We start from the raw sequence: 26,982 nt of genomic DNA on the forward strand, positions 1-26,982 counted from the left end.
AGGTAAAAAGTACCAGTACAGTATGGCCATACATCATGATATTTTTTTTAACAATACTTTTATACTAGGTAATAGTATGGGAGCAGAGGGGGACAGGAATATGCAAATGCTCTGGTGGAGGTAAACAGGGCCGGTGCAAGGATTTCTGCCGCCCTATCACTGACACACTCAAACACTGACAGACACACACACACACACACACAGACACTCACTGACAGGCATACATACACACAGACACTGACAGGCATACATACACACACACACTCACTGACACACACGCACAGAAACTCACTGACAGACATACACACACACAGGCAGACACTCACTCACTGACAAAGACTCCCTAGGGTCCAGTGTGGGGCAGCTCCTCACTCCTCCCGCCCACTGTTTAGTATGCCGGGGGGCGGAATTACATCATATTCTGGCTCCCGGCATCACAGATAGTGCACGAGGGAGGAGTGAGAGGCTACAAGAAGAGCCTCCCTAGCTGCCTGTCATCAAGGTAAGAAGTTGCCTGCTCTGCCATACTGTGACAAGGCTCCTCTGGGCACCTGGAGGAGCGGCCCAGTGCTGAGGGGGGGAGGGGAGGCTCTAGAGCCGCTTGCCCAGCGTTGCAGCCCAAGACAGAGGGAGCCCACCAGGTAATATCCCGGTGGGCGCCACCAGCAGGCCGGCTCCCTAGGCGAATGCCTAGTTTGCTTAACGGTGGCGCCGGCCCTGGAGGTAAATGTGTGAGGGCAGTTGGGTTAAATGGTATGAGAAATGTCACTCCTGTTGGAATGAGGTGAAGACGTTATGGGGAGTGTCAAGAGAGGTTAAAGGAAGCCAGCATATTGCATAGTTATCAGCAAATACAACATGGGGAATCTTTATTTTTCTGCTGGCTGCCTAAACTAATGCCAACTGATCCTCTTAAGCGTTTCATATTTTAGTGAGTGTTTCATATTTGCAGTAAACAAAAGCACTGGAATTGTGTATACAAAAAATGTACAACAATAGCATATCTTATATAGTGATAGCAGAAGTGGAACTAGACTTATGCATGAGTGAAAAAAAAATGTTTGGTCAAACCACTCTGTCTGAACTTTTTATTATTTGGGCTCGGCTTATTGCACAATTTCTGGATACATTTTCAGACAAGCCCCCAAAAAGGCAGAAAAAGGGCATTTATTAGTGTGCTGCAATACAAAAATCACTATAATATTGTCTAGCGTAAAGACTAGGCTATACCAGGCATTTTTTAAATGCCTATTCTGAGTTGTCAATGTGTCATAATTATATTAATATAATTAGTATATTAATAGTATATTAGAACTTGATGATAATTATTATTATTTTATTATTTATATAGCGCCATCAGACTGCGTAGCACTGAACAATGGGTGGACTAACATACATGTAATTGTAACGAGACAACTGGACGTACAGGAACATAGGGGTGGAGACCCTGCTCCATGAGCTTATGATTGATAGTTTCTCCTTTTATAGTCTTTTGAATGAAAAATGGGGAGTCGAAGCAGCATGAGTCATTTTAAGTTGAAAAAGGATTTTTTCATAAAATTAAAGTATAAGTGGGTAACTAAGAAACTGCTCTCAATTATAAATCTTTCCCACATATCCACTCTGTGACAATCCTTCAGTTTTTCAAAAAACATTTTCTTTAATTCACCAGATGATGAGTCTAACTGTCCCTGTTTAACAAGCCTCTGTTGACTAATGGCACTATCTTCACCATCTTACCTGCTCTTCCTAAAGGTAATAGTAGTAGTGGAGGAGGTACCACTATTGGCAGGTTTTGACAAATGCACAGTATCAGATACACCAGAGCACCTTCTGTCTGCCCTAGTTCTTTCTTGCTCTGCTTCTTCCCTCTATAATACAGACTCGTGGTATCTTTTTTTAGATGTAGGTTCAAACTAGTGAATCTTTGTGAGAAAATTAGCAATATGCAAATATCCCTTCTTGGAGGAACTCAAAGTGATACCAAACTTTGCTTTGGTACAATACATTAGCCTGAACCCTATGTTTTGTGACTGCTGAAGATGTGATTGGATTTGAATCGATGGCCGTGGAAGCTGGAAATTTTGATGTTGGTAGCACTGGTTGTGGTGGTGGTGGTAGTAGTGGAGATAATGGTAAAAGTGACAGTGGTGGAGCTACTTGTGCTACTGGGACCAGCTGGTAGTCCAACTCTCCATTGGATAAGGCTATATAAAAGTAAAAAGAGATAGACCTTGACAAGGTGGCAAAGATGGAGAAGGCGAGTGCACACTAGATGCTGGAGAAAAAAAGTGGGAGGCATGCAATGTGGGGGAAATATTAATATCAGCCCCACATTCTGCACTGCCACCAACATGACATTGTGAACACTACTTTGCTGTACCTATTCAGCAAAGAGTGGCTCTGACAGCACCTACAAACTAAACTGTGCCAAGCAGGGCTGCCATCAGAAATTTTGGGGCCCCTGACACAGCTCAAGGTCTGGACCCCCCGGTGCCTGCACCCGAGTCCGCCCAAAGTGCTACCACCCCCCCCCCCCCCCCCCCCCCCCGAGTCCGCCCACAGGGATGCAGTGTCTGTACTGATTCTGGTGTGTGTATAGTGGATGTAGAATGTGTGTAGTGGATGCAGAGTTCATGTGTTAAGTGGATGCGGTGTGTGTTTAATGGATGCAGTGTGTATAGTGGATGCAGATTGTACATTTGTGTAATGTATGAGGTGTATATTAGATGCAGAGTGTGTGTTTGTGTAGTGGATGTAGTGTGTGTTTATAGTAGATGCAGAGTGTGTGTTTGTGTAGTAGATGTAGTGTGTGTTTATAGTTAATGCAGTGTGTATGTGTGTTTGTGTAGTGGATGTAGTGTTTGTGTGTATTAAATGCGATGTGTATAGTGAATGCAGAGTGTGTGTAGTGGATGTAGTGTGTGTGTAGTGAATGCAGAGTGTGTGTAGTGGATGTAGTGTTTAGTGAATACAGTGTGTGGATGCAAAGTGTGTCTTTGTGTAGTCTATGTAGTGTGTGTATAGTGACTACATAGTGTGTGTTTGTGTAAGTATTTAATGTGTGTATAGTGACTGCAGACTGTGTGTTTGTGTAGTGGATGTAGTGTGTGGAGTGACTGCAAAGTGTGTGTGTTTGTGTAGGTACTGCAGAGTGTCTGTGTTAGGAAGTAGTGTGTGTAGTGACTGCAGAGTGTGTGTTTGTGTAAGGATGTAGTGTGTGTAGTGACTGCAGAGTGTATGTTTGTGTAAGGATGTAGTGTGTGTAAATTTTAGTGAATAGTGTGTGTTTATGTTAGTGTATAGTTTGTATAAATGTTAGTGAATAGTGTGTGTAAATGTTAGTGTGTAGTGTGTGTAAATGTTAGTGAATAGTGTGTGTAAATATTAGTGTATAGTGTGTGTAAATGTTAGTGAATACTGTGTGTAAATGTTAGTGAATAGTGTGTATAAATGTTAGTGTGTAGTGTGTATAAATGTTAGTGAATAGTGTGTGCAAATGTTAGTGTATAGTTTGTGTAAATGTTAGTGTATAGTGTGTGTAAATGTATGGGGCTGCAAAATGTGGGGGGAAAAGCCTAGTTTTAATAGTAATGATTTATTCCCCCTCCCTGTATCTCACCTGTGGCAATGGAGGGGGGAGATCACAGTGACTGGAGCCCTGGAGCCAGAGGTCCTCCTGAGGCATGGTGCAGCCCCCGCTACCTGTATTCTGCAGGGGGCCCAGCACACTTGAAATATACTGCCCAGCTACTCTGCTCTGTAGAAGTCTTGCGAGCCGTGCGGAGCGTTGCCATGGCAACGTTCTGACAATCGCGTCGCTCGCGAGACTTCAAGAGAGCAGAGTAGCTGGGCAGTATATTTCAAGTGTGCTGGGCCCTCTGCAGAATACAGGTAGCGGGGGGCCCGCAGTGCACACATATATAGCGTTAATCGCTATATATGTGTGCACATAGCTAATGTGATGCCCTGGACGCCCTGAGGAGTTCGGGCCCCCCAGGACCGCCGGGCCCATGACAACCGTTATGGTTGTCATGCCCTGATGCCAAGCTCTCACTTCGTTACTTCTTGCTGAGGCAACAAGAAGGTATAATCTTGAACTAGCTGCATTAGAAGGAGCTGCAGTGCCAATGGAGGTGTCAGCAGAAGTTGTGGAGCGGAGCTAGTGGTCTTCTTTGTGGGCCTAGCTAACTCTGCTGCTGCCACTACAAATACTTCTGATAATGTGGCCTTTTAGTCACCAGCATACAAAGTCTCCTGGTGGGATTTGGGATCAAAGGACCACTATAGGCAACCTGGTGCCTGGTCCAGCTAGGTTTAACCCTTTCTTCTATAAACATAGCAGTTTCAGAAAAACTGCTATGTTTATATAAGAGTTATTGCAGCCTTAAGTGGCTGTCTCGTTGACAGCCGCTAGAGGCGCTTCCACGCTTCTCACTGTGAAAATCACAGTGAGAAGAAGCCAGCCTCCATAGGAAAGCATTGTGAATGCTTTCCTTTGAGACTGGCTGATTGCGCATGCACATTCAGCCTAGGAGGAGGAGAGGAGGCGGAGAGTCCCCCGCCCGGCGCTGGAGAAAGAGGTAAGTTTAAACCCTTCCTCCCCCTAGAGCCCGGCACGAGGGGGAACCTGAGGGTGGGGGCACCCTCAGGGCACTATAGTGCCAGGAAAATGAGTATGTTTTCCTGGCACTGTAGTGGTCCTTTAAGAACTTGCATGTATAGGTTATATCCTGACCTTATTCAGCAGATGCCTACATGTACGTTTTTCATTCATTTAATTCATGTACAACTGAAACAAGCCATTTTATCTTTGGGCTTTAGAATACTCTTTGCATTTATACTATTTTTTTTGTGTACACACCAAAGTGTTATTTAGGCACAAATAATTAGCAGTTGCTGTTTGTGTCTCTTGACTTAAATAGGATGGCATCCAGTGGAGGGTGTTGTATAGAGGTAGGTGGGCAGGGCTCCACTTCAGTTTTTGCTAAAAACAAATATAAAAAACAGATTAAATATATATTGCCATGGTAGCTCCTGCAACTTTTATGATAGAATTCCGTTCTTAAAGAATCTAGGCTGCTCACAGGAGCACCACACTCTCAGCAGATCTAAGCATACTGATACTTACCAGCTCAAACCGGCTTGATCAGCTCTGCAATCACCTCATCTGGCCCTGCGGTGGAGACAGCCGACCTCCCAGCCTGGGGTGGGCACTATTTGCTCAATCTTTCTATAAGCCCTGCTATGCCCCCCATTGGACTGGTGGAGGTTATTTCAGTCCCCGCTGAGGAAGCATGTATGTGATCCTTGCTTCTCTGACGGCCAAGTGGCATGTCCACAATGGCCATCATGCCAAATCTCTTACACGGCCACACATACCTGGAGAGCCTGATTTGGAGGGACACTCTCTCAGAAAGATTCAAAGCTATATACCAGGGGTTTTGGAACTGCATAAATTGCTAAATCTGCTCCACCACAGCTACTGTAAACATGCTAACCCAGAGTGCTCTCAGTTTATCACTCTTCTTCTAGGCTGTGAGCAAACTTGGAGTCACCTCCATCTCACAGTCCACATACTCGGTGACTGTTCTGTGTACCAGAGCTTCCGCAAGCCCACAATCCTTCTGCCTGTAGTAAGGGGATCTCTGTAAATCGGAAGCAGATTCCCATTACGGCTCTGGCTAGAAGATCCACAGAGCTGGGGCAAATCGTCTCGGGTCCCACTCGACTGCATCCTATTCTGCTGCACCTGGAAAGCTCTGAGGGAGTAAACAGCGCTCGCATAACCGATACAGGATTGGACTTTCCACTGTGGCTGACTTTTGATCTATGGCTTAACCAACTAATTTATAAAAATTTGTTCTTTAAGAATTAGAGAGATTTTTTTTGGATATATTTTTTAGCATCTGATGAATAAATATAATTATTTTCTGAAATACATCCACTATGGGTCTTCTTTTTCCTGAATTACATTGTCTGTATTTCAATGCCTCTCTTTTAAAACCATGAATAAATGTTTGCAAATAAAAAAATAAAAAAATAAAACATTTTTATAACTTAATAGAACATTTTTCCTTTTTTAATACTATTGTTTTGGTATATATTCCTGGAAAAGAACATATATCGGCAAGTTTTATCTTCTACTCTTACACATGAATCTATAATTTAAGTACTTTGTAATTGCTATACCTTAAAATCATCATTTACCATTCTAACCTTGGGCCAGATTGCAAATAACTACCCTATATTTATAAGATTTCAGGGCAATTTCTTTACATGTTCAACATATCGCACTATATTATTCTTGCACAACAGTATAAGGCTTATCAGATTTCTGCATCAGTTAATGAAGTTATGCCCAGAGGACCAGTTATACTGAATGGGTATTAGCTGAATAGGAAAAAGTTTCTTATTCTAAGTAGGCCAATTTTGGTTTTCAGCATAGCACTGTAGAATAAATTATTGAATCTAAACAGAAGTAGATTTAAAGAAGTATTATATCCAATGGGCTGTGAAATGGTATAACAAAAAAAAAAAAATGTGTGGCCTGACAAAAGACACCCTTGGACTATGTGTGGAAAGATTATACATCCGATCAAGTGCATAGTTCCCCCCTCTACAGTATTCTATTTTCACCAGTTCCGCCAAGCTGCTTGCCGCTCACTTCCCGGATCCCATGTTCTTTAAAATAGGGCCGCCAATTGAAACCAAATATGTGTGTCTCTCCACTAATGAGACAAAAGAGCAGGACACTTAAAGTTTTTTTTGTCAACTGTCTTTTTTAAACATTTCTATTACATCATATATACCATGGATTCCCAAACATCTTTTTTTCCCACTACATGAAGAAAAACAACTTGCATATCTCATTAGTTGAGCTTATTAGTGCTGCTACATCACAAACAAGATTGAAAAATAATTGCATATTTGGATTTTGGTAACTGCTTACTTATATTTTATAAAACCGTAGTGTACACAGCATTAAAAACTGAACAATGTTAGTTATAGGGATGTTCCAAAAGGAATCCGAACAATTTAAAAAATAAATGAATTTATTTTATACTTAATGTGTTTTTGAAATAAAATTACATGGTATAAGTGATGTATACCAATATCTTATCTGCACATCTGCCAACTATTTGGTTTCCAGCACACTATACTAGGGAAGTGATACTATGTAATTTCTGCATGACAAGTACACTTTCATAAAATACCAAGGGTATACTTACCTGACATATGTGACTTTTCCAGCCTTTGGATGAATAAATATCATACCATAGTATGGAGAGTGGTGGCAGCTAGGTCTACAGCTACAGTTAATTATTTTAATGCAACATACTATTTCTGCTGTCAAATAATACTTCTGCAACTGGAATTGTTATCCGTATATATCATTAGGCATAACAAACATCTTCTATCTCTGAAGGTACAACAGTTGGCATGCTGCTAGATTGTGCACTTTTGCTTTCACAAATAAATGTGTGTATATATATATTTTCCAAAAATATCTCAGTGAAGAATGGAAAACAGTCAAGGGGACAAAATATAAAATGCAATTTTTTTCAAATATAAAAGAACATGCTGTATGCTCACTAATAAGCTTGCCCACACCTCCTAACATTTTGTAAATAGGCAATGTGACCAGGGTGGATTCAAGCCTGTTATCAACAATTTATGTAACTTAAAAAGCTAATTATACCAAAGGAATTTTATCTACACAAACTTATTTCCAACACATTAAGTTTGAAGACACTACCAGATGTTAAATATGTAGATCTTTAGAAACAGAATACAAGCACTAAGCTTAACTTATTAAGTGTTCTTGCATAGCAAGACCACTTAATGTTATCTCACATATATATTATTATTCTTATTATAGCCAAATTTGCCACCCTAACTCCTCCCACAGTTTTTACACTACATAGACAGTAATATACCGAAACGTGCGGATTGTTCCGGATCGGATTGCTATTGCTTTGTGGAACGTTTCGCTGAATGGTTCACGGAATATCGTCGTTTTTGTGGCGAAATTGGTCCCATAGGAATGAATGGCAAAATGTTCAAAACTAGAGTGGGAGCTGGTAAAAGCTGAAAAATCAGGACATGATTTCTAAACTGCCACCACTCCCTCATTTTCAAGCCCACCTACACAATATCAAAACGTTCAGCTATCCCTGCTGTCACTAAAAATGTCCACGGCTAAGCCATAGTCCGGATAGTTTTCACAATATGACCATTTGTTTGCAACTCATGCCGTCCATTGACATTCATTGAAACCACTCTAACCAGGTCAAACTTGGCAATTTCTAAACTGCAACTGTGCCTTCATTTTTAATACTTCAGAGACATACTATGCATCAAAATGTAGGTCTGGGTCTTGTGATTCTCACAATATAAAGCTCTTCGATGTAGGATGTATAAAATACGACCGTTTAAAGATGGCAATCGCCAAAATACTCTGACCTGTGCCAGGCTGCAGCAGCAAGTGATGTCATAGAGAGGGCCTTTTGTACACCTGCTAATGTTTTTATAACTGTATGTTTTAATGTAACTGTGAAGCACTTTGGGCAACAACGTTGCAATTAAATGTGCTATATAAATAAATAAATAATAACAGTTACTCCGCCCACGCCAGTTGTAGACTACTGGTGGAGGCAAGAACACTTCACACAATTTCCCTAGAAATTGTAGCTTCTCTAGTTATCATTATTTTTCATACATAACAGTTACTTTGGCATCACCTTCCGAATCTACAACCTCAAGCCGACTGAGTCTACCAACTTCTAATGATGCAATTTGCTAGATATTGTGGTTATTTGCCTTGCCCATCCTACAGACCACTAATTCCACTACATTAGTTGCGACTTTTCACCAAAAGATAAAAACTCATATGTTGTAAAAACAGTAGGGAGGTGGAAACATACTAAAATACACATTTACTTGATTATATGTCATATTCAACTCATACAGAGAACTGTAAAGTCTTCCTCAGCCAGTGTCATCCCCTTTTCATTGGTGCAAGAGTAGGAAATCTGACAGGAATGGTGAGATTCAATGCAAGGTTTGCACGGTGAAGGGCATAATAGATGTAATAAATGGATGGGCAGAATAAAAACAATGTACCTGCACACTATCCTAAATCCATATGCACATTTAAATAACTGGATTTTTTTTGTATCACTGTAATGGCCATTACAAACACACAGTTTAGCCCTGTGTTCAAACTCCACCTAATCCATGGGCAACAACGGCTACAGTATACATCAGCCCATACACAAAACCCAAAAAATAGTTACCTTCACACTATCTCAAATCCCAAACTTTTTGTTCTATCTATTTGGGTAGTGGGAGTTTGAGTGCAGGGCAAATTTTGTGAGAGAATAAAAAATTTCCCTTCACAAAGTTTAAGATATTGTACGTGAATGCTATCAAATTCAGATGTCACAAAGCCTGTCCAATTTTCAACTGGCATAATTTAGGATTCATCTTGGAGAACAATTTCCTTTTGTGCTCATTATGACTAGAAAGCTGCATCTCAAAACAGGAAAACAGATTCACTAATTTGTCCTGCAAAACACAACCAAATGCAGATCTGTGCTCTTTTTCATTTTCATTCAAGGAACTAATTATTCTCCATTTGTATTTAATAACAGATTTTGAAAAAAAAAAAAAAAAAAAGACAATATGTCGAAAAGACCACAATCACCATCATACATGCATGGAATCAGTTAATGTAAAAAATCAGCAACAATCTGCTATAAATAAAAGAATAATTTAAATTAAAATACTTTGCATGTAGGAGGAATTGACATTCTTGAAATGTATTTTCAATTTCAAGAGCGGTGATGCCAACATAATTTCACACCCTGCTTTGTAAATGTTTAGAACCATACAGCATAATAATGACTCAACATGCAAAAGCCATTTCAATTAACATGTTAGGCAATATTGAGATTTCAATACATGAAATGGAGAAAAAGATTATTTCCAATCATTTCCCGGTAGGAATTATTTTGCCTGGAGGACTCCATGGAGGTGGAGGATCATCATTTAAAAGAATTTGAAGCTTTTTCTGCTTCTGTTCAATTCTCTCTCTTCTTTCCTTCTTCTCCTAAAGATTGAAAAAATACCAAATATAAGAAAGATGTTAGACGGTCATTTACATATAGATTAATGCTGGTTTGAAATAAAATGCATAATGCATTATTGTAACTTTCCCAGGTTGCTAAAATGTGGTACTGTGCTAGCTAGCTAGCTTTAACAAGGAAGAACATGGAAGAAAGGTCATACTTTCACTGGTTGAATATCATAGAGAGCATTGCATGTGCCCTCTAGAAGGCCATGACAGTGTTAATTTACCAGGTGAGATTAACAGCTGCAGAGGTCAAGTGTGTTGAAAGCCCTTGCCTTTGATTCAATCCGCATTTTACACAAATTTACATTTTAGTTACAAATGTATAGATTTCTATAATTGTCTGCTTCACTAAAACATAGTGGTCAGAGTTAATGAGGGTCTAAGATAAAAAAATAAATAAAAAAATAAAAAATAAAAAAACAACCCACAAAACAAATGCCGTTCGTTGTGACAAGATACTGGCAAAATGTAATTTTTTTCTAATGTTACAAATAAATAAATATGTAGTACTAATTGTAAAGGAACACTATAGTGGCAGGAATACAAACATGAATTCCTGACACTATAGTGCTGGTGTGGTTGTTTTGTGCCAGTCTTGCCATGGCTGAGATTACCAGTCTTGATGATCTTAGCCAAACGAATACATTCCCATAGGAAAGCATTGTAAGGCCATTGCGCATGCGCTGCAAAAAGCCAATCAGCATCTCCTCATAGAGATGCATTAACCCAATGCATCCCCTATGGGGAGTGTTCTGTGTCTCCATGCCCGCAGTGCAGCACTGGACTAGGAAGCACCTCTAGTGGCCATCTGAATAACTGCAACTAGAGGTGTTACTAAACACCAATGTAAACATTGCCTTTTCTCTGAAAAACCAGTGTTTACATTTAAAGGGATACTGCAGTGTCCATTTAAGCTATAAATACCAGTATAAGCTCTGAGCTGGCACTTTCTATATTTGTGTGTCAGTATCCTCATCTCAGTTGGTGTCTCATTCTGTCTACCTATCTCTCTTTTTGTAAAACTTCTGTATTTGCGTATCTGTCTGGGTATTCCTCATTGCCTTTTTGAATACCCTTATGTCTTTGGCTTCCTCTTGTGCTCTGTAACTCAATCTCTGCATTACCTTTTCCTCTACATAAAAAAGTCTTAATCCCAAAATGTAATGATATAGAAAGCTCATTGTGATTAATACATATAATGCTATGTGAACAGCAGTTTCTCAGAGGTGAACACATATCTGCTGTGATGTCATCAAAATGCAGTTAAACAGGCATATGGTATCGATGCAATATCATCATCAGGATTTAGTTCTAAGGCACCACCAATATTCCACAGAACTGTAAATGATGACTATATGGGTAAACAAACAGTCTGAGAGAGACAAAGAATCTTAGAACATATAAATTACAGAATCTTCTTTCATGGGAAAAAAAAAACATCATATAATTTAAGATATTCAACATCTTTTTTCTTTTAAATGCAGATTGCCTTGGATTTTGACCTGGGCAGTACAAACATTTCTGCAACTTCCTGTTATGTCCAATGGGAAGAACGTTTTTATAGTACTCTATTATAATTTTTTTATAAAGAGCCTGCATATTTTGCAATCCTGATCAGTTATTCAGCTGCAGAATTTGTCAGTGCTCATGTGATGTCTGATTTTGCTCTCATTGCCAAGGATAAATATGTAAATGTTCTCCAAACATAAAAACATATTTTAGTTGGTTAAGGTATGACAGGCAGATTCAGTCCCACTTACGACTTGGGTAGAAGTAATCAAAGATGGAACAAGAATACTTAATGACACTCAAGGTAAACTGAGATCAAAAGTGTTAAGTGATCAAGTACAGGATCTTTGATGTGCATGCATAAGAATTATTTTATTCCTCCCTGTAGAAAGATATCTTAATTATAAACATACCAGCCATTCTTCATAGATTTCCATTGCTCTTTTTTCTTGTTCTTCTTTCTCAGCCTTAAGTTTCTCTAGTTTCATTTTCTCTGTCATCTTTTCTCTTTTCTTTTGTTTCAATACATGTTCCTTTTTTTCCTTCCTGGAGTTGAGTGGAATAATGAATTACCTTATTTGCGCTGTTTTGTGATATGTAAATGTTACTGACGTACAAAATGTGTTGGTCTTTAGAAAAATTTATAACTTTGAAAGCATTGATTCAACCATCAAGGACCTAGAATGTTATGCACTAGCTAATGATACTGGCACAAGTAAATGAAACCAAAAATTGAACTATGCATTAACAGTTAAATGAACATGCTCTTTATACAACATATGCTTATAGACATGCACCTGCTTTTGAAAGGAATTTTCTTTTTGCAGATAAAATAATCATTAATAAGTTGTTGTTTTATTGATGGAGACTTTTTGATACACATGCCAAGCTTTTGGAAGTTTAGCACCCACCATTTCAGTTTAAATGTTGCCAACGTCGAAAAGAAAGTAATATTTTGTATTTACATAATGCCAAGTACTTAAAGCGGATCGTCAACTTCTGTGGTTTCGCATACTTTGAAACTGCAGAAATCTGATTCCCACAGCTGTTACTAGCAATGGCTGGGGGAATTGACAAAACCTTTTGACAACTATGCCTTTTGTCAAGCTCTTTCAACATTGGGGTATACCATAAGTATTTCCTAAGGATTCTGTCTTCATGAAATACTAAAAAGTTCTGGTGAAGTGACCGAGTCATTTTAAAGGACATTGTCAACTAGGGATGTGCATGGGCAAAAAAAATTGGTTCGGTAATTCGGGTAAGTAAAAAAATGCGGCACTTCGATTCGGTACTTCTGAAATTCGGGACTTTGGCAAATCATACATTGGTAAGCATCACTCTCTTGCCACCACAACCAATTACACATCTGTAGGGCTCCCTAACCCTATGGTTATGGGTAGGGTTAGGTGCCCGGACTGCCACCACAACCACTTACACATCTATAGGGCTCCCAGTGCCAGGAATTAGCTTATTGGTCTAGATTCCGATCATCATTCACATAATTATCCCTCCCTCTCTTGTTTTGCCACTTTTCAGAAAACCGAATCACTTCGACACTTGCTAAATTCAGGCATTCGGAAGCATCTAAGTGTCTGAATTTTGTCACGAAACGAATTGCACATGTCTGTTGTCAACTGTACAAGTTAGTAACTTTAGCGAGCCTTAGCTAAAAATATAAGACCGGAATCATAAATGCATCTTACCAAATATATAAAATTGTCTCAGTGGCATAGAATTTACAGGGTTCCTATTTCAAGCTAGCGGCTTGTGAGCCCCCCAAACTCCCTTTCCCTTCATCTACCATAAACTATGTCCCTTCTCTTTCTTCTTTCTGTTTATTGCTCTCTATCTCCAGACAATCCATATGTTGAGATGATATGCTGGAAAGTAACTAGATTTCCAATGTGGACAATTGTAAATGGTATCTACTTCTGTATGCATACAACATGTTTCTGGTGCAGTCAACTGCTTTTTATGGTAAAATAATATTTATATAAAGATTTAAAAAAAAGAAAAGAAAATCGCATCATTATTACAGCGCACTTCATAGGAGCACACATTTTATGTTGTAGTTAAAGGGACACTGTATGTGCTTCAGATCTGGTTATAGTGTCTGGGGTCCTCTTGTACCGCCATTTCATTCAGCATTAAACAGTTTTTAAGTCCCCAGCAGTCCATCCCCTCTATCCTGCTTTGGCTAATAAGAAACTATTAGCTTGAGCAGCAATGGGCAGCTATGATTGTCTGATAGTGTCAGCTGACTGATTTTAGCCTATCAGTGCTCCAACCAATGGTATGAATGGGTAAGACAACAAGGAAGTATGTAATCTCTGCCTTAGCCACACCTCCAAAAGGGGCCAGACTGTGCCAGGGATCCTTATTTAGTGTTAAACTGCTCTAAAGTGGTTTAACATTGAATACAGGGACACTGCTCCAGGCACTACAACCAATCTAAAGAGATACAAAATGTTATAGTGACTACAGTGTACCTTTTCGGGGTACATATAGCATATAGAGCATATAGCGGTTTTGGTAACCTCATTGTCCATGTTTACATATGATGCAATATGTCTAGTCATGCTATGTGCCATATTATTGTATAAACAATATACATATTAAAAAATTATAATAATATATATATATATATATATATATATATATATATATATATAAAATGTGTAACACTGAATTAAATAATATAAAAATATAGTGTTATATCAAAAGAAAATGAGGGATATAACTGATGATTTTACCAGCTCTTTACAGCAGACTTGTTATCATTCTGCTTTTCCTTAATACTTTCTTGCTCCTTCCTTTTTTTCTCCATTTCAAGCTGCTTTTCTTTTAGCATTTTTTCTTTCAAATATTCCTTCTTATTTTCTTTCCATATTTCAAAAGTCTAAAATATAGCATTGCACAAAAATCTATTTCGTTACTTATGTTCAAGGTAAATACAGCTGTAGTTGATACATTTAAAAGTGAACCTTCCAAAAAACTTCACTAATGACTACGGCATTAGAATCTCTCTAAATCTGTCTAAATGGTCCAGCTACTTCCAATAATTTTTATTTCAAATGATGCGGTTTCTTTTATGCACTCAGTTAAACAGTCAACGCAAGCAAGTAAGTTGCAACATAACCAGCAAATAGATTCAACAGTCTGATCTAGAGGATATGAAGACACTAAAAATGATGCCAACTTTAAAAATCGTAGTCTACAGTGGGACAACACTCAGGACCTCTTTCATAACAAATTATAAATATATCAAAAGTGCACTAAATATATCATAATTAACAATGTAAGCAAAATCAGATGGTTATTTTTTTTTTTTTTTTAATAGTTGCACGTTTAAAAATAGATGCTGAAAAAAATGGCAAGTGAAATTGTATAAAAATTGGTTAGTGATAAAAAAAAAAAGGAACATAGTAATATCAGATTTCATACCAATCCTCTTGCAAAGTAACAATGGCAACTGGTGGTGTACTCACTCTGCACAGAATGCAAAAAAACAAATCTTTTCCCATATGCATTTTTCTGCATCAATATAAATGCCAACTATCTCTGTACAAATCTATTCCCACTATGGTAGTGAGAAAATGGCTGCAACTGCAGATGAAAGGAGGTCTACTGGATCATATAGAGAGTCTCACTTACATTTTCCAGTACAAATAGATTGAGCAAACTATCCTAACACGGTTGACTGAGATAACTTTAAGCATAATATATTTTTGCCAATATCACGTCTTCTATTTTAGACTTAAACAAAGCTAGCACAAACTCTTTTTCTCTTGATCTTTAGCCTCTTTCTCTTATTTTTGTGACAATCAATTTTAAATTTTGTTGACATATGACTACTTTACTTAACTCCTGATAAGAAATGTGTGTCTATGCTTTCATTTGTTCTCAACTCCGCACTGTGCCATTTTTTTTTGCCGTAATATAAAATATAATAATAATAATAATAATTAAAAAGAAAGAGAAAATGATCATTAGAAAAAAACAAAAAACAAACGCAAGTATTAAAGTACTAGTCACCTTAGGCTTAAATTAAAACCAAAATATAAAACAAAATGCATTTTGTACCTTTTGAGCCTCTTCTTTCTTGCGTAAAGTCTCTTGAACTTCATTCATCTTTTTTTCCTCCTCTTCCCTTTGCTTCATTAACATTTGCTTAATTTCTTTCTGCTTCTCTAACTTCCATGAATGGAAAGCAGCTGTTGCTTCTTGATTTTTAAAAGATTTATCCTAGAAAGACAATATAGTGAGACTGAAGTAATCTATTATGTCCAAATTGCAAAGAAATATAACAGTATCTTCTAATGCCAACATTAAACATTATTTTTCACTTTTTATAGAAAGGTGATAAGACTAACAGGGGAAGAAAATTATTTTGCAGGAGAACATTTAAACTGTGGTTCAGGATTTCTCTTTCTAGGCAAAGTAATAATCATCTTGTGTTGTCTTTGTTTTTTTATACCATAAAACTCAATAAAAAGATTTAAACACGAATAATCATCTTGTGTGAGCATGTGTATTATAGCAAGTAAGCTAAAAGGGATATTCAGGGACCAATAAAGCTTTAATGCGTTATATAGGTTTTAGCATCAGTAATATACTGCAATTTTGCATGCTTAAATCTTTGTAGCTTTTGCATAAGCTAAAATGTATGCAGAATGCAGCACCATAAGCATGCCACGAGAGATGCACGTTCTCATTGTAAAACATTACTTCCTTCTCTATGTACATACACAGTTCAGTCAACTGCACTGCTAGACACAAACCAGCATGCATTTGAAGAAGAGTACATCCAGATATACTCATCAGCATAGGAACCACAGTTCACTGAGTGGCTGGGCTGTGTATGTATGCTGATAAAGAAGTCATTTTCTAGAATGGAGGAAACTTGACTAAGTAAGCAGGATTATAGAGCAGAACTCTGCAAAATAGAATTTCCCCTGATACTTCACGTTTTCCGTATTGTCAACTCTTAAAATGTCTGTTAAATACTGGCTGGAGTGTGAAAAAGGCATAAACAGTAAAGAAGCATAAACATAATAGAATATACAAGAATTATGCAGTATCCCTAGATCAGTCATTTATATCACATATCATATCACATAAAGTACAAAGTCAATAGATAGAAGAACTGTAACCACTTTCTACAATAGAAGAGTAAAGCAATTGATAACATATGACTCTCCAGTTATAATTTTACATGTCAGCGGGTCCTCAAATGATAAACTGTTAGGTGTGAGTTAACAAGTTCAATTTACAAGACACAGAATCATCTTGGCAAGTGTAAATTCTCTAATACTGCATATTCATGCAGCACAATGTGGATACTGTATATCTAAATAGCTAATTAAAAAGTCAATCAAAATGAATAACAGGCCAAAGTAAATACAATTCATATGCATTGCTCAAATGAAAAAAAAAAAAAAAAGATATTGGTATTAGTTTAAATATATTTCTAGCTGCCTTTGATATGTTAATAATAATAATATCAAAGTATGTAACCAAGAAAGGTAAATTTAGCTTTTTTCTAGTTTCCATGCATTTCCTGGTGTCTAGAGGTCTACATGGTAGACATGTTTTGACATTGGAAAGATGAGAGGCTAACTTGAAATTGCCAGGAACTGGCCCTCTAAGAAAATACTGCTGGGCAGGGGCGTATTAGCCGCTAGGCAAACAAGGCATTTGCCTTGGGCGGCATTTTCCAGGGGGCGGCAAAAAAAGCAGCCCCCCCAAATGCCCAAGGCAAATGTCTTGTTAGCCTTGCGGCTAACAGACATTCTGGGCTGCTTCTGGGCGGTCGGGCGGCGCTGCTGGGCGGGCGGCGAGGGAGCACTCCCCCTGAGCTGTCTGCTCAGCTCCTTCGCGCGCCGCAGAGTGAGGCTGGGAGCCGGAATATGACGTCATATTCCGGCTCCGCCTCCCAGCCTCACTGTGCAGCGCGCGAGGGAGCTGATCAGACAGCTCAGGGGGAGTGCTCCCTTGCCGCCCGCCCAGCAGCGCCACCCAACCGCCCAGCAGCCACTGGACCACCAGGGAGAAAGATGACCCCCCCCCCCAGCATTCCCAAAGGTAAGGAGGCTGGGGGGGTTAAAGTAAAAAAAAAAAAGAAAAGTGTTAATGTGAGTGAGTGTGAGTGTCTGTTAGTGAGTGTGTGTGTGTCTGTTAGTGAGTGTGAGTGTGTGTGTCTGTTAGTGAGTGTGTGTGTCTGTTAGTGAGTGTGTGTGTGTCTGTTAGTGAGTGTGAGTGTGAGTGTCTGTTAGTGAGTGTGTGTGTGTCTGTTAGTGAGTGTGAGTGTGTGTGTCTGTTAGTGAGTGTGTGTGTGTCTGTTAGTGAGTGTGTGTGTCTGTTAGTGAGTGTGTGTGTGTCTGTTAGTGAGTGTGTGTCTGTTAGTGAGTGTGTGTCTGTTAGTGAGTGTGAGTGTGTGTGTCTGTTAGTGAGTGTGAGTGTGTGTGTCTGTTAGTGAGTGTGAGTGTGTGTGTCTGTTAGTGAGTGTGTGTGTCTGTTAGTGAGTGAGTGTGTCTGTTAGTGAGTGAGTGTGTGTCTGTTAGTGAGTGAGTGTGTGTCTGTTAGTGAGTGAGTGTGTGTCTGTTAGTGAGTGTGTGTGTGTCTGTTAGTGAGTGTGTGTGTGTCTGTTAGTGAGTGTGTGTCTGTTAGTGAGTGTGTGTCTTAGTGTGTGTCTTAGTGTGTGTCTTAGTGTGTGTCTTAGTGTGTGTCTTAGTGTGTGTCTTAGTGTGTGTCTTAGTGTGTGTGTCTTAGTGTGTGTTTCTGTTAGTGTATGCGTCAGTGAATGTGTGTGTGTGTGTATTTAGAATGCGGGGCGGGGTAAAGGTTGCGGGGGGTGGGGGGGGGGAGAGGCGCCTGAGTTTTGTGCTGCCTAGGGCAGCACAAAACCAGGATACACCACTGCTGCTGGGACCATATCTACAAAGCTTCCTAAACAGTATTTTATTTTGCATTAGCGCGATCAGAAGAGAAATGGGGCGCCAGGGTATACATCTTTAGTGTGGTTTAACACTTGAAGACTTAAGACTGTTTAAGTGACTTCAGGCACCATAACAAATTCATTGAAATTAAGTTGTTATGGTGTCAAGAGTGTTTCTTTAAGATAAACAGTTATACATGAACTCACCTTGCTGGATTTTTTTTTTTTCTCTTCCTCTTCAGTTTTCTTTATTTTATGCAGTTCTTGAATAAACACCTTTTTCTTTTCCAGCCAATTCTATAATGAATAAAATATTGCTAGATGAAATGTACATGCAGCATAAAAAAAAAAAAAGAAAAAAAAATCTCTGAGAAAATATTTATTTATTATTTGGAATGGAGGTAAAATTCCCAAGAGAGTTTTCACATATCATACAAAAATGCAAACAGCTACAAAATAAAGAAAATTTCAGGTAAGCATTTCCTCTTGCTGCAAACTGTTTAATTGTAAAGCAAACAGTTTTCTAAGAAATTAATTGCTTACAAAACCTTCATAAAAACACATAATTGCAATTAATTACCGCTGGATTGCTAGTTTGAATTCAATTTGTGCTTAAAATTAAAGATTATATAATGGGTGAGAATTGCATTTCTGACTATACAAATCAGTGCCAGAGGTAATATTCACCTTATAACAATTGATGCTTGTTATTCAACAACAAAATAACACTGAATAAAGTGATATTTCTGCTGCACTGGCTTTCTTAACTAAGACAACTGATCATCTCCATTAATAATACATTAATAAATAAATAAAACATATCCTCCCAAAAAAAAATAGGAGAAGCCAAGTGAATTGCTTCTGCTCTGTTTCACTATGGGCTGCAAGGAAAGATAAAACAGAGCCTGGGCTCTATAAAAATATATATGTGGTCCTGTTTTTGGATCAGGACCCAGGACAGGCCCAGTTTCCCAGTGACCCCTTATTAAAATGGATGGCTTGAATTAGAAGATGAAATAAATGCCCAGTCTCCTGGACCCTAAGGGATTAACCCGATTATTAAAACTAATGACCCTAATTAAAGGCATCTTGTGGGCCAAACGGGTTAATCTCCCCTAGATCTGGAAAGCAGCACACACTCTGTCCAGGAGAACTGCATCCAAAGCAGACATCTCAGGAGATTGTGACTTTGGTGCATATAGAACTGTTAAAGTGCATAATAGCTTCAGAAGGAGCGAGCACATGTGCTGTAAGTTGAATGTAGACAGAGAATTCCCAAGGGATTATAATGCTCCTGGGAGATCTGAGTGTCCCTTTTAGAATCATCTTCGGAGTTGTAATTACAGAGGGGGTCCTGCACAGAGTCTAACTGAGAACTCACAAATAGGTAATGGGCATGAGAATAAAAAGAGTGTTTCTGAACTGGGACAGGCCTGGGTCACTTACTCAGCACTGCTTGGTAAAATCCAGTTGTCAGAAGCACTTGCCAATGAATGAGTGGGGAACATTCTGGGGGCAAGAAAAACTAATAGTAGGAGCATTTTGAGACACAGCAGATATCTGAGGCAAACACTCTGTACACAACAACTCCAAACAAAAGACATGCATAGTGTGACAGAGAAGGCAAACATAAAAGAGCTTAGAAGAAGTTTAGACGGTCACGAAAAACACACAAACCCCAGTATACAAAGGCATATGAAACTCCATATTACTGATCCTTAGAGAGGCAGGGTTTAACAAAATACAATATAATAATAGAGTGATAGCCTAGGTCAAGAGCAGGAGATATCCGAGAAACGGTAGCAAGCCAGCCAATAGGTTTTCTGAGATCAGCATAAACAAGTCAAGCCAACAAGTCAAGGTCAATACTCTCATAGAATAAGAGTACACAATAATGTACTACTGGGAAAAAAATACCACCATATTTGTGGTTGGCCCATAGGAGTGCATCTGCCAATCAGACGCCACCGCAGAATTAAATAAAAAGACGCGTACTGGCAGCATGCAGTGTCACAGATTATGCCAGAACGGAGAGCCCCAGCGATCAAGACATAGGACACCATAATATTGTCCAATGGAACTTCTTCCTCACCCACAGATGTGTCCGTAAATGTAAAAGTACAGGATATAGAGAACAGACTTGTATACTCAAAAACAGGTAGGCTTACAGAGGAGAAATGAGAAATGCAGGAAACTCAGCAACACATGGAAACAGGAACAGACGCAGGCGGAGCTGGCTAGGCCTAAGAAGAGGCAATGAAGAAGAAGGTAAAAATGGATACTGCAGAGACAAGAGACGTGGTTGAGGCACACACATTGGGATGCGGAGTGTGAATAATGGCAAAAATTGCAGCTGCAACAGACCAGAATAACACGTATGCACACTTATAGTGGGCAACATACCACTACAGGGCTCCTAGGAGACATATAGGTTGGTCACAGCAGTAAGGACAATGCAGCAACAGACAGAAACTTGTGAATACTCACAAATAGAGGTGGCTGATGTACACCAAAATGCAAACTAAACTTTGGCCCAGTTCATCAGAGTGGGTGAACCCACAGAGAGTTTGCACTATATAGTAGCCCATAAATGGGCATGAAGTATGCTACGGCATAGCTGGAAACCTTTGAAAGGCCTCTGTCTGTGCCCAGGTGGTTCTTGTTCCTGCACCGTACTTACAGGGTACATCATTTATTGATAGGGAACTTTAGCTAGAGTAAAAAAAAAAAAAACAGAAAAAAAAACAAAAAAACATAATAAAACTTGCAAAGGAATGAGCGATTCAGCCATCATTGAAGGAGACAGAACCACAACTGAGGAATTTCTTTTGCAAGAAGCAAGGAAGAGGAGGTATCTTAAAAGTTTTCTGGAATTGATTCTACCTATCCAGCTAGGGGAAATAATAACCCACAAACACATAAATATAGAAAGTGGTTGCTTTAGAGCAGGGTTTTCCAAACTCTGGTCCTCCAGATATTGCTGAACTAGAACTCCCAAGATTCTTTGAATGAAATACATAATCATGGGAGTTGTAGTTCAGCAACAACAGGAGGGTAACATTTTCCAGAACCCTGCTTTACATTTTTTTTATGATATGAAATAATCTGATTAACTTCTCTTTTCAAACTTTTTCATCTTAAAGGAACACTCCAGACACATAAAGCACTTCAGCAGTTTGTCATTTTAGAAGTGTGATTTAAAAATAAAATAAAAAAATAAAGCACTTCCATGGCTGTTACTCAAATAGCCAGGAAGGTTTTATTCTGCTTCTATAAGATCCACAGATCTAACGGACTGTCAGTTGCGTTAGGGTAGGGTACCTGCCCTTTTCAATGAGCTGTATTACACACGCTTGTGGCGCCAGCACAAAGACATCTTAATGAGAAGCCAGTTGACAATTCACAAATACACATGACATACATTAATATATACTCCTAAGAAATTGACCACTTTTTGTTTTTGTAAAGGTTAAACATACTAGGCTAGTACATGCCACATAGGTTACGGTTAACATACAGGACTAAGTAGGCTAGGCGATTACATTGAGAAGCGTGGTGAAAGCCTGGCAAAAGTAACTAAGCACAGCATTAGCTCAGGGCATTGTAGGCCTTTACAGAGTTATACATATGAATTCTCAGCTCACAATTTAGTTATTGCCTAGAACGCATATTAGATGTAATAAAACGTTAGGTGTAAAAAAGGAAGATACAATGTTATAATAATCACCGTAGTCCGCTCACTGCTCAATAAGAATACATATAAGACAAGGGCACTTGGTAAAATAAGGCATTTGTGAAAATACAGGAATGCTACAGCTGTATGTATCACCAGGGCTTAGAGAACCTGGAACTGCTGTTTGTGACAGGATTGTGTCCATTTATAAATGGGGAGAGTCTGTCTGGATGCAGGTAGGTCATCCACAAATCTTGATCATCCGATTCCTCAAGTGGGAAATCGTGGCAATGGTGCCGGGTGGTTGCCGACGACAGCAGTAAGCCAGGAGCAAGCCGGGTCATCCCTCCAGCTCCGAGCCTGAGTAAAGGCCGGCATCACGGAACCACGGACTCGGGGGCTTCTGGAGTCAGAGTCCCTCCCTGCTGGGACAAAGCTGGAGGCCTTGATGTTGCTTCGCCTCCTGCGGCGAGAGGACCTCCGCCTGCATGGAAGACACCCCGGGGTTGTGCCCCTAGTGGCCTTTGGCCCAGATGGGTAAGCGTAGGGAGTAACCTGCTTCTTTGTCGTGGTTGGAACAGAGGGTGTCCCATTCACTCTCCGGCTACTGCTCCCCAGGAGTCGCCATGTACTCCAGCTTTCCTGCAACTGAATCTGTGCTGCAGCGTTTAGAGCTTCTATTCATGCCCAGAATCTGTAAAATATATTATTCAGGTGTGTGAGTATATGCTCCGTTGCGCTGTGGTGGACCTTCAGAGGCACATGTTTGCAATGGGACTGTGTGTCCGCCATCTTGGATTGGTCCGCAGCGGTCAGGGTTTGTTCATGTTTGGCGTTTGTGCTGGGAGTCAGCGGAGGAATGTGGAGCGGGGCAGTGGGGACTGGGATAACCCCCACTAGTCCAGAGGGTGGGGGTGGGATGTGGGGAGGAAGGTGGTAGCTGTGTACCTTGATTGCTTCATGTGTTTGAGGGCTGGGAGAGCGGACGACTCTCTTCAGCTCTGCATGGTGTAGGTCGCAAGCCTCGGTTCAGGCAATCCAGCGGGCGATATGCTTGTGTGGGGTATCCCCCGATGTCTGCTTAACCCCTTAAGGATGATGTGGAATTATTAAAAATCTTTATTGTACTTGTATTGAATCATTGTACTAACTCCATTTTAACTTTATACTGTGACTTCGTCCTCCATTTTGTCCTCCTAACCTGACTTCTTCAATCCTCCATTTTGTCCTCATGACTTAACTTGTTCATTTTAAAACTACATTACGTGACTGAACTTCTCAACCCAATTAATACAGTAGACAAAGACTGTGTTTCCTTCAAGGACAAGTACCAGGAGGTGCTGGCTACTCCTTAAGACTCGCTGGCTACTCCTTAGAGCTTGTAAGATAGTACAGTTTGAAGGCCACAGAACACAGTAGTAATGAAATGTTCTATTCATAAGAGACCTTGCACCTGGACATAAAGCCTGATATCATTGACCGTGTAAAATGACGCTTAGGACCCCCTTGTCCCCCACCCGTGTCCAGAATAATCCCACCTCTGATGGGTGGGCATGGGACTAACCTCTTAAATTTACGAACCAATAGGTAAGACACTAACCCCGTCACTTAACAATTAATCCAATTGATGATGTTTATTTGCTGATATTCTAATAATCAATGATGACGCAAAATGCCTCTTAAAAGGGCCTGCGCGCCCGCTTTTTCTTCACTTGCCAATAAACTTTCTCGAAGTTATTTTAACCTGAACCTCGTGTGTCAGACTTAATTACTTCAGCGTATATACGCAATTTAATTTTATTGATTTGGACAGGAACAGATAGACATTTGAACATTTTGGTTTACTTTCAAAAAGTACCATAACAACTTGGCGCCCAACGTGGGGCATCGGGCTATGTCCGGCCGGTGAGCCGTCCTAAGGAAGACAAGGGTGGACGGAGGAATCCAGGGGGAAGGAAGGGAGATTGATCACCTCCAGATACACGGTAGAGACTTCTGCAGAGCCACCGGTACGTTCCGGCCCCTTTGATTGACCCGTCCACGTGTCTGTGACTGCTTCCCGGGAGGACATCAAAGACAGGTAATATCTTGCCCGGTGTCTCGTTACTCACTTGTTTACCTGCATTTTAGTCTATCTGTTGCCTGGGTGTGTTTGAATTGTGTTTGAATTGTTTGCCTGTTTCCCCATTTTGAGATAAAGGGGGGGTGGACCTGCAGGGGATTTGCCTGGGGTTCTGTCTTGCTTGTTTTCCCCTTTTTGGGATAAAGGGGGGTGGACCTGAGGGGACTTGCCTGGGTCTTCAGTGTGTCTGTCTATCTGTTTGTATTTTACCCCTTTTGGGATAAAGGGGGGTTGACCCGTGGATGTGTTCCTGGGGGGTCTTCTGTTGCCTGTTTTACCTCTTTTAGGAACCACGGTGCTGTGGTTGTAAGGAAAAAGAGGGGTTGACCCGTGGATGTGTTCCTGGGGGGTCTTCTTTGCCTGTTTACTTCTTTTAGGAGCCTCGTGGCTGTGGCTGTAAGGAAAAAGAAGTTTGTGGAACTGTGGGATCTGTGTAGAATCATAGTTTCCTGTGATCCAAGTTTGTGTCACTTTGATAGCCTAGCTAGCTTCACTGTGCGCGTTCGGACTATCCAGCTCTAGTTGAGTTGGGGACGTCCTGACCCGGACCATCCAGCTCTAGTTGAGTTGGGGACGTCCTGACCCGGACCCTTCGGCTCTAGTTGAGCTGAAGGTCCACTGATTATTTAATCGTGGTAGGAGACTTAGCCTTGTGGCAGGGGACTTTGTTTCCTGGGGGAATTCAGGCAGGTATTGCTTGTTTTTCGCATCACGTGGTAGTGAGACTTATAAGTGGGTTTTATAGGGGCACTACGGGAGTGAGGATAGACGTGGCCACATTCTTGTGGACTGCAGAGTAGAGGGAGGCTGGAAAGGATTTCGGACCGGTGTTAGCTGTTATCCTTGGCCGCTGGTAGTGAGACTTATGAAAGTCGTTCTCCGAGCGGGGACACTACGAGGTTGAGAAAGGTGACTTTGGAGTAAGCACATGTAGAAGGAAAGGGATTATTGTTGATTTTATTTGAACTGTAATGCATGCACTGTATTTCGATTGTATTGTTGTCTTGTCTGTTTTATTAGGAGTCTCATGAACTCCTGTGTCTGTCTCTAAGGATTTTTCCTTGCCTTTCATCTTTTCTAAACTTCCTATATTATTATACTATCCACTCCCATTTCTCTTGAAAGAGAAGTGATTGGTCACACACTTCTCACCTCGCTCCAATCCGTGTCTACCACCCCGGGTAGGCGGATTCAGTGACTAGGCTACGTTTTGGGAAGACGCACCTGAGAAAATCCCACGATTCTCGGGTGGCAGTCGAGCATTGTAGACGTTCTTGTTCAGTTTTCCTTCTCTCTCCCTATATCTAGGACGCTGGTATAGGGGTAAAGGGATTATGGGACAGGATTTAAGCAAGCCCAGTAAGGGCTGGTTAGCATGTGATTTAGTCGAAGACAGAGAGGGTGAGGAAATGGTTAAAGGTGTTGAAAAGATTGCAAAAGTATGTAGAATTGCTGTACCGACATGTGGAAGATTGCAACCAGAAAGTTGGCGTAGGTTACTGACAGAAAAGAAAGGCAAGCTTACAGATAATGGTTTATTAAAGACTGCTGAAGCATGGTATAGAGTAGCGAAGGCTATTCAGCTAGAAGGTTGGGTTGAGGAAGAGATAAATCACAAAGGTGTGAAATTGTTTGTGTATCATAATAATTGTGTTGCTGGGGTCTACCCTCAGCCAGCGCCCAAAACCGGCGCCCAGGGAATGTCTATCCCCAAGGTTCAGTCAGCCATAAGTGATAGCCAGCCGACTATGTTCCCCACTCCCAATCCTCCTAACACCCATCCCATTACCTCCCCTGTCTGCCCGGTCCTGAATTCTGATGGATCTTTCTTTTCCCCTTCCCCATCTTTGACATTCCCATCATCCTCATCCATCCCTACGCTACCTGCTATACCTTCCCCTACCATTTCATCTGCCATCCCTTCCCTACAATCCCTCTCCATTAATGATCCCCTCCCCTCTGCATCCGCCCAGCCAACCACCTCTTCCACCCTCACCCCGGCTCCTCCCTCTGCACCCACCCCTACCAATCCCTCTCCGTCCCCTCCCATCTCCGCCCCAGTCCAATACCCCACCTCCTTTCCCTCCCCAGCCTGGCCCTACCCCTTCCCATATCCCATGGCCCTGCCCTATCCCGGATATCCACTACCCCTTCCCCAAGCCACTCCCCAGGTTCCGGTTATGCCCAGTCCGGCACAGGTTGCTCCGGGTGTGCCCACATCTAACATGGCCGCCACTCCTTCCCTTAACCCTAATGTAACACCTTTTCCGGCCACCAATATGGCGGCCCCCAGTTCGGCCCTGATGCCGGTAATTCCCGGTGACTACCTATCCCCAGGTTATGACTCGCTAGCCACCCCTGCATCCGGGGCTCGTTCCCAACCACCGATCCTTTCACCTCATGCGGGCCCTGCACCGCGCAAAAGAGCCAATATCATAGAATTCGATGATGACGAGATGGACAGGGTGTCCCATGTCTCATCGGAGCTTGCCGCGGGAGCCCCAACTCATCGTTCTATCGATGACCCCTTTGGCCACAAGGGTCGGGGAGAACAGGCCCCTCCTAAATATGTTGCTTTCAATCCCACTCAAGCTAGTGCTCTA

The 26,982-nt window shown here is 40.7% G+C and overlaps 1 protein-coding gene across 1 annotated transcript in view; it reads right to left on the reverse strand.

Annotated features, from left to right (window-relative positions):
• Positions 1–9,705: 9,705 nt before the first annotated feature.
• The window catches only part of MAP9 (microtubule associated protein 9), a 64,079-nt gene continuing 46,802 nt past the window's right edge, over positions 9,706–26,982 (reverse strand). Inside the window, exons 10-14 of the mRNA XM_063460101.1 lie at positions 18,792–18,881; positions 15,731–15,892; positions 14,401–14,546; positions 12,061–12,193; positions 9,706–10,114 (exon numbers count right to left, since the gene is read on the reverse strand). Coding sequence (XP_063316171.1) covers positions 9,995–10,114; positions 12,061–12,193; positions 14,401–14,546; positions 15,731–15,892; positions 18,792–18,881 — 651 coding nt within the window. The 3' untranslated portion in view covers positions 9,706–9,994. The remainder of the gene's footprint in view (positions 10,115–12,060; positions 12,194–14,400; positions 14,547–15,730; positions 15,893–18,791; positions 18,882–26,982) is intronic.

This window comes from Pelobates fuscus, chromosome 6 (genome assembly GCF_036172605.1).
Source record: "Pelobates fuscus isolate aPelFus1 chromosome 6, aPelFus1.pri, whole genome shotgun sequence".
Taxonomy (NCBI): Eukaryota; Metazoa; Chordata; class Amphibia; order Anura; family Pelobatidae; genus Pelobates; species Pelobates fuscus.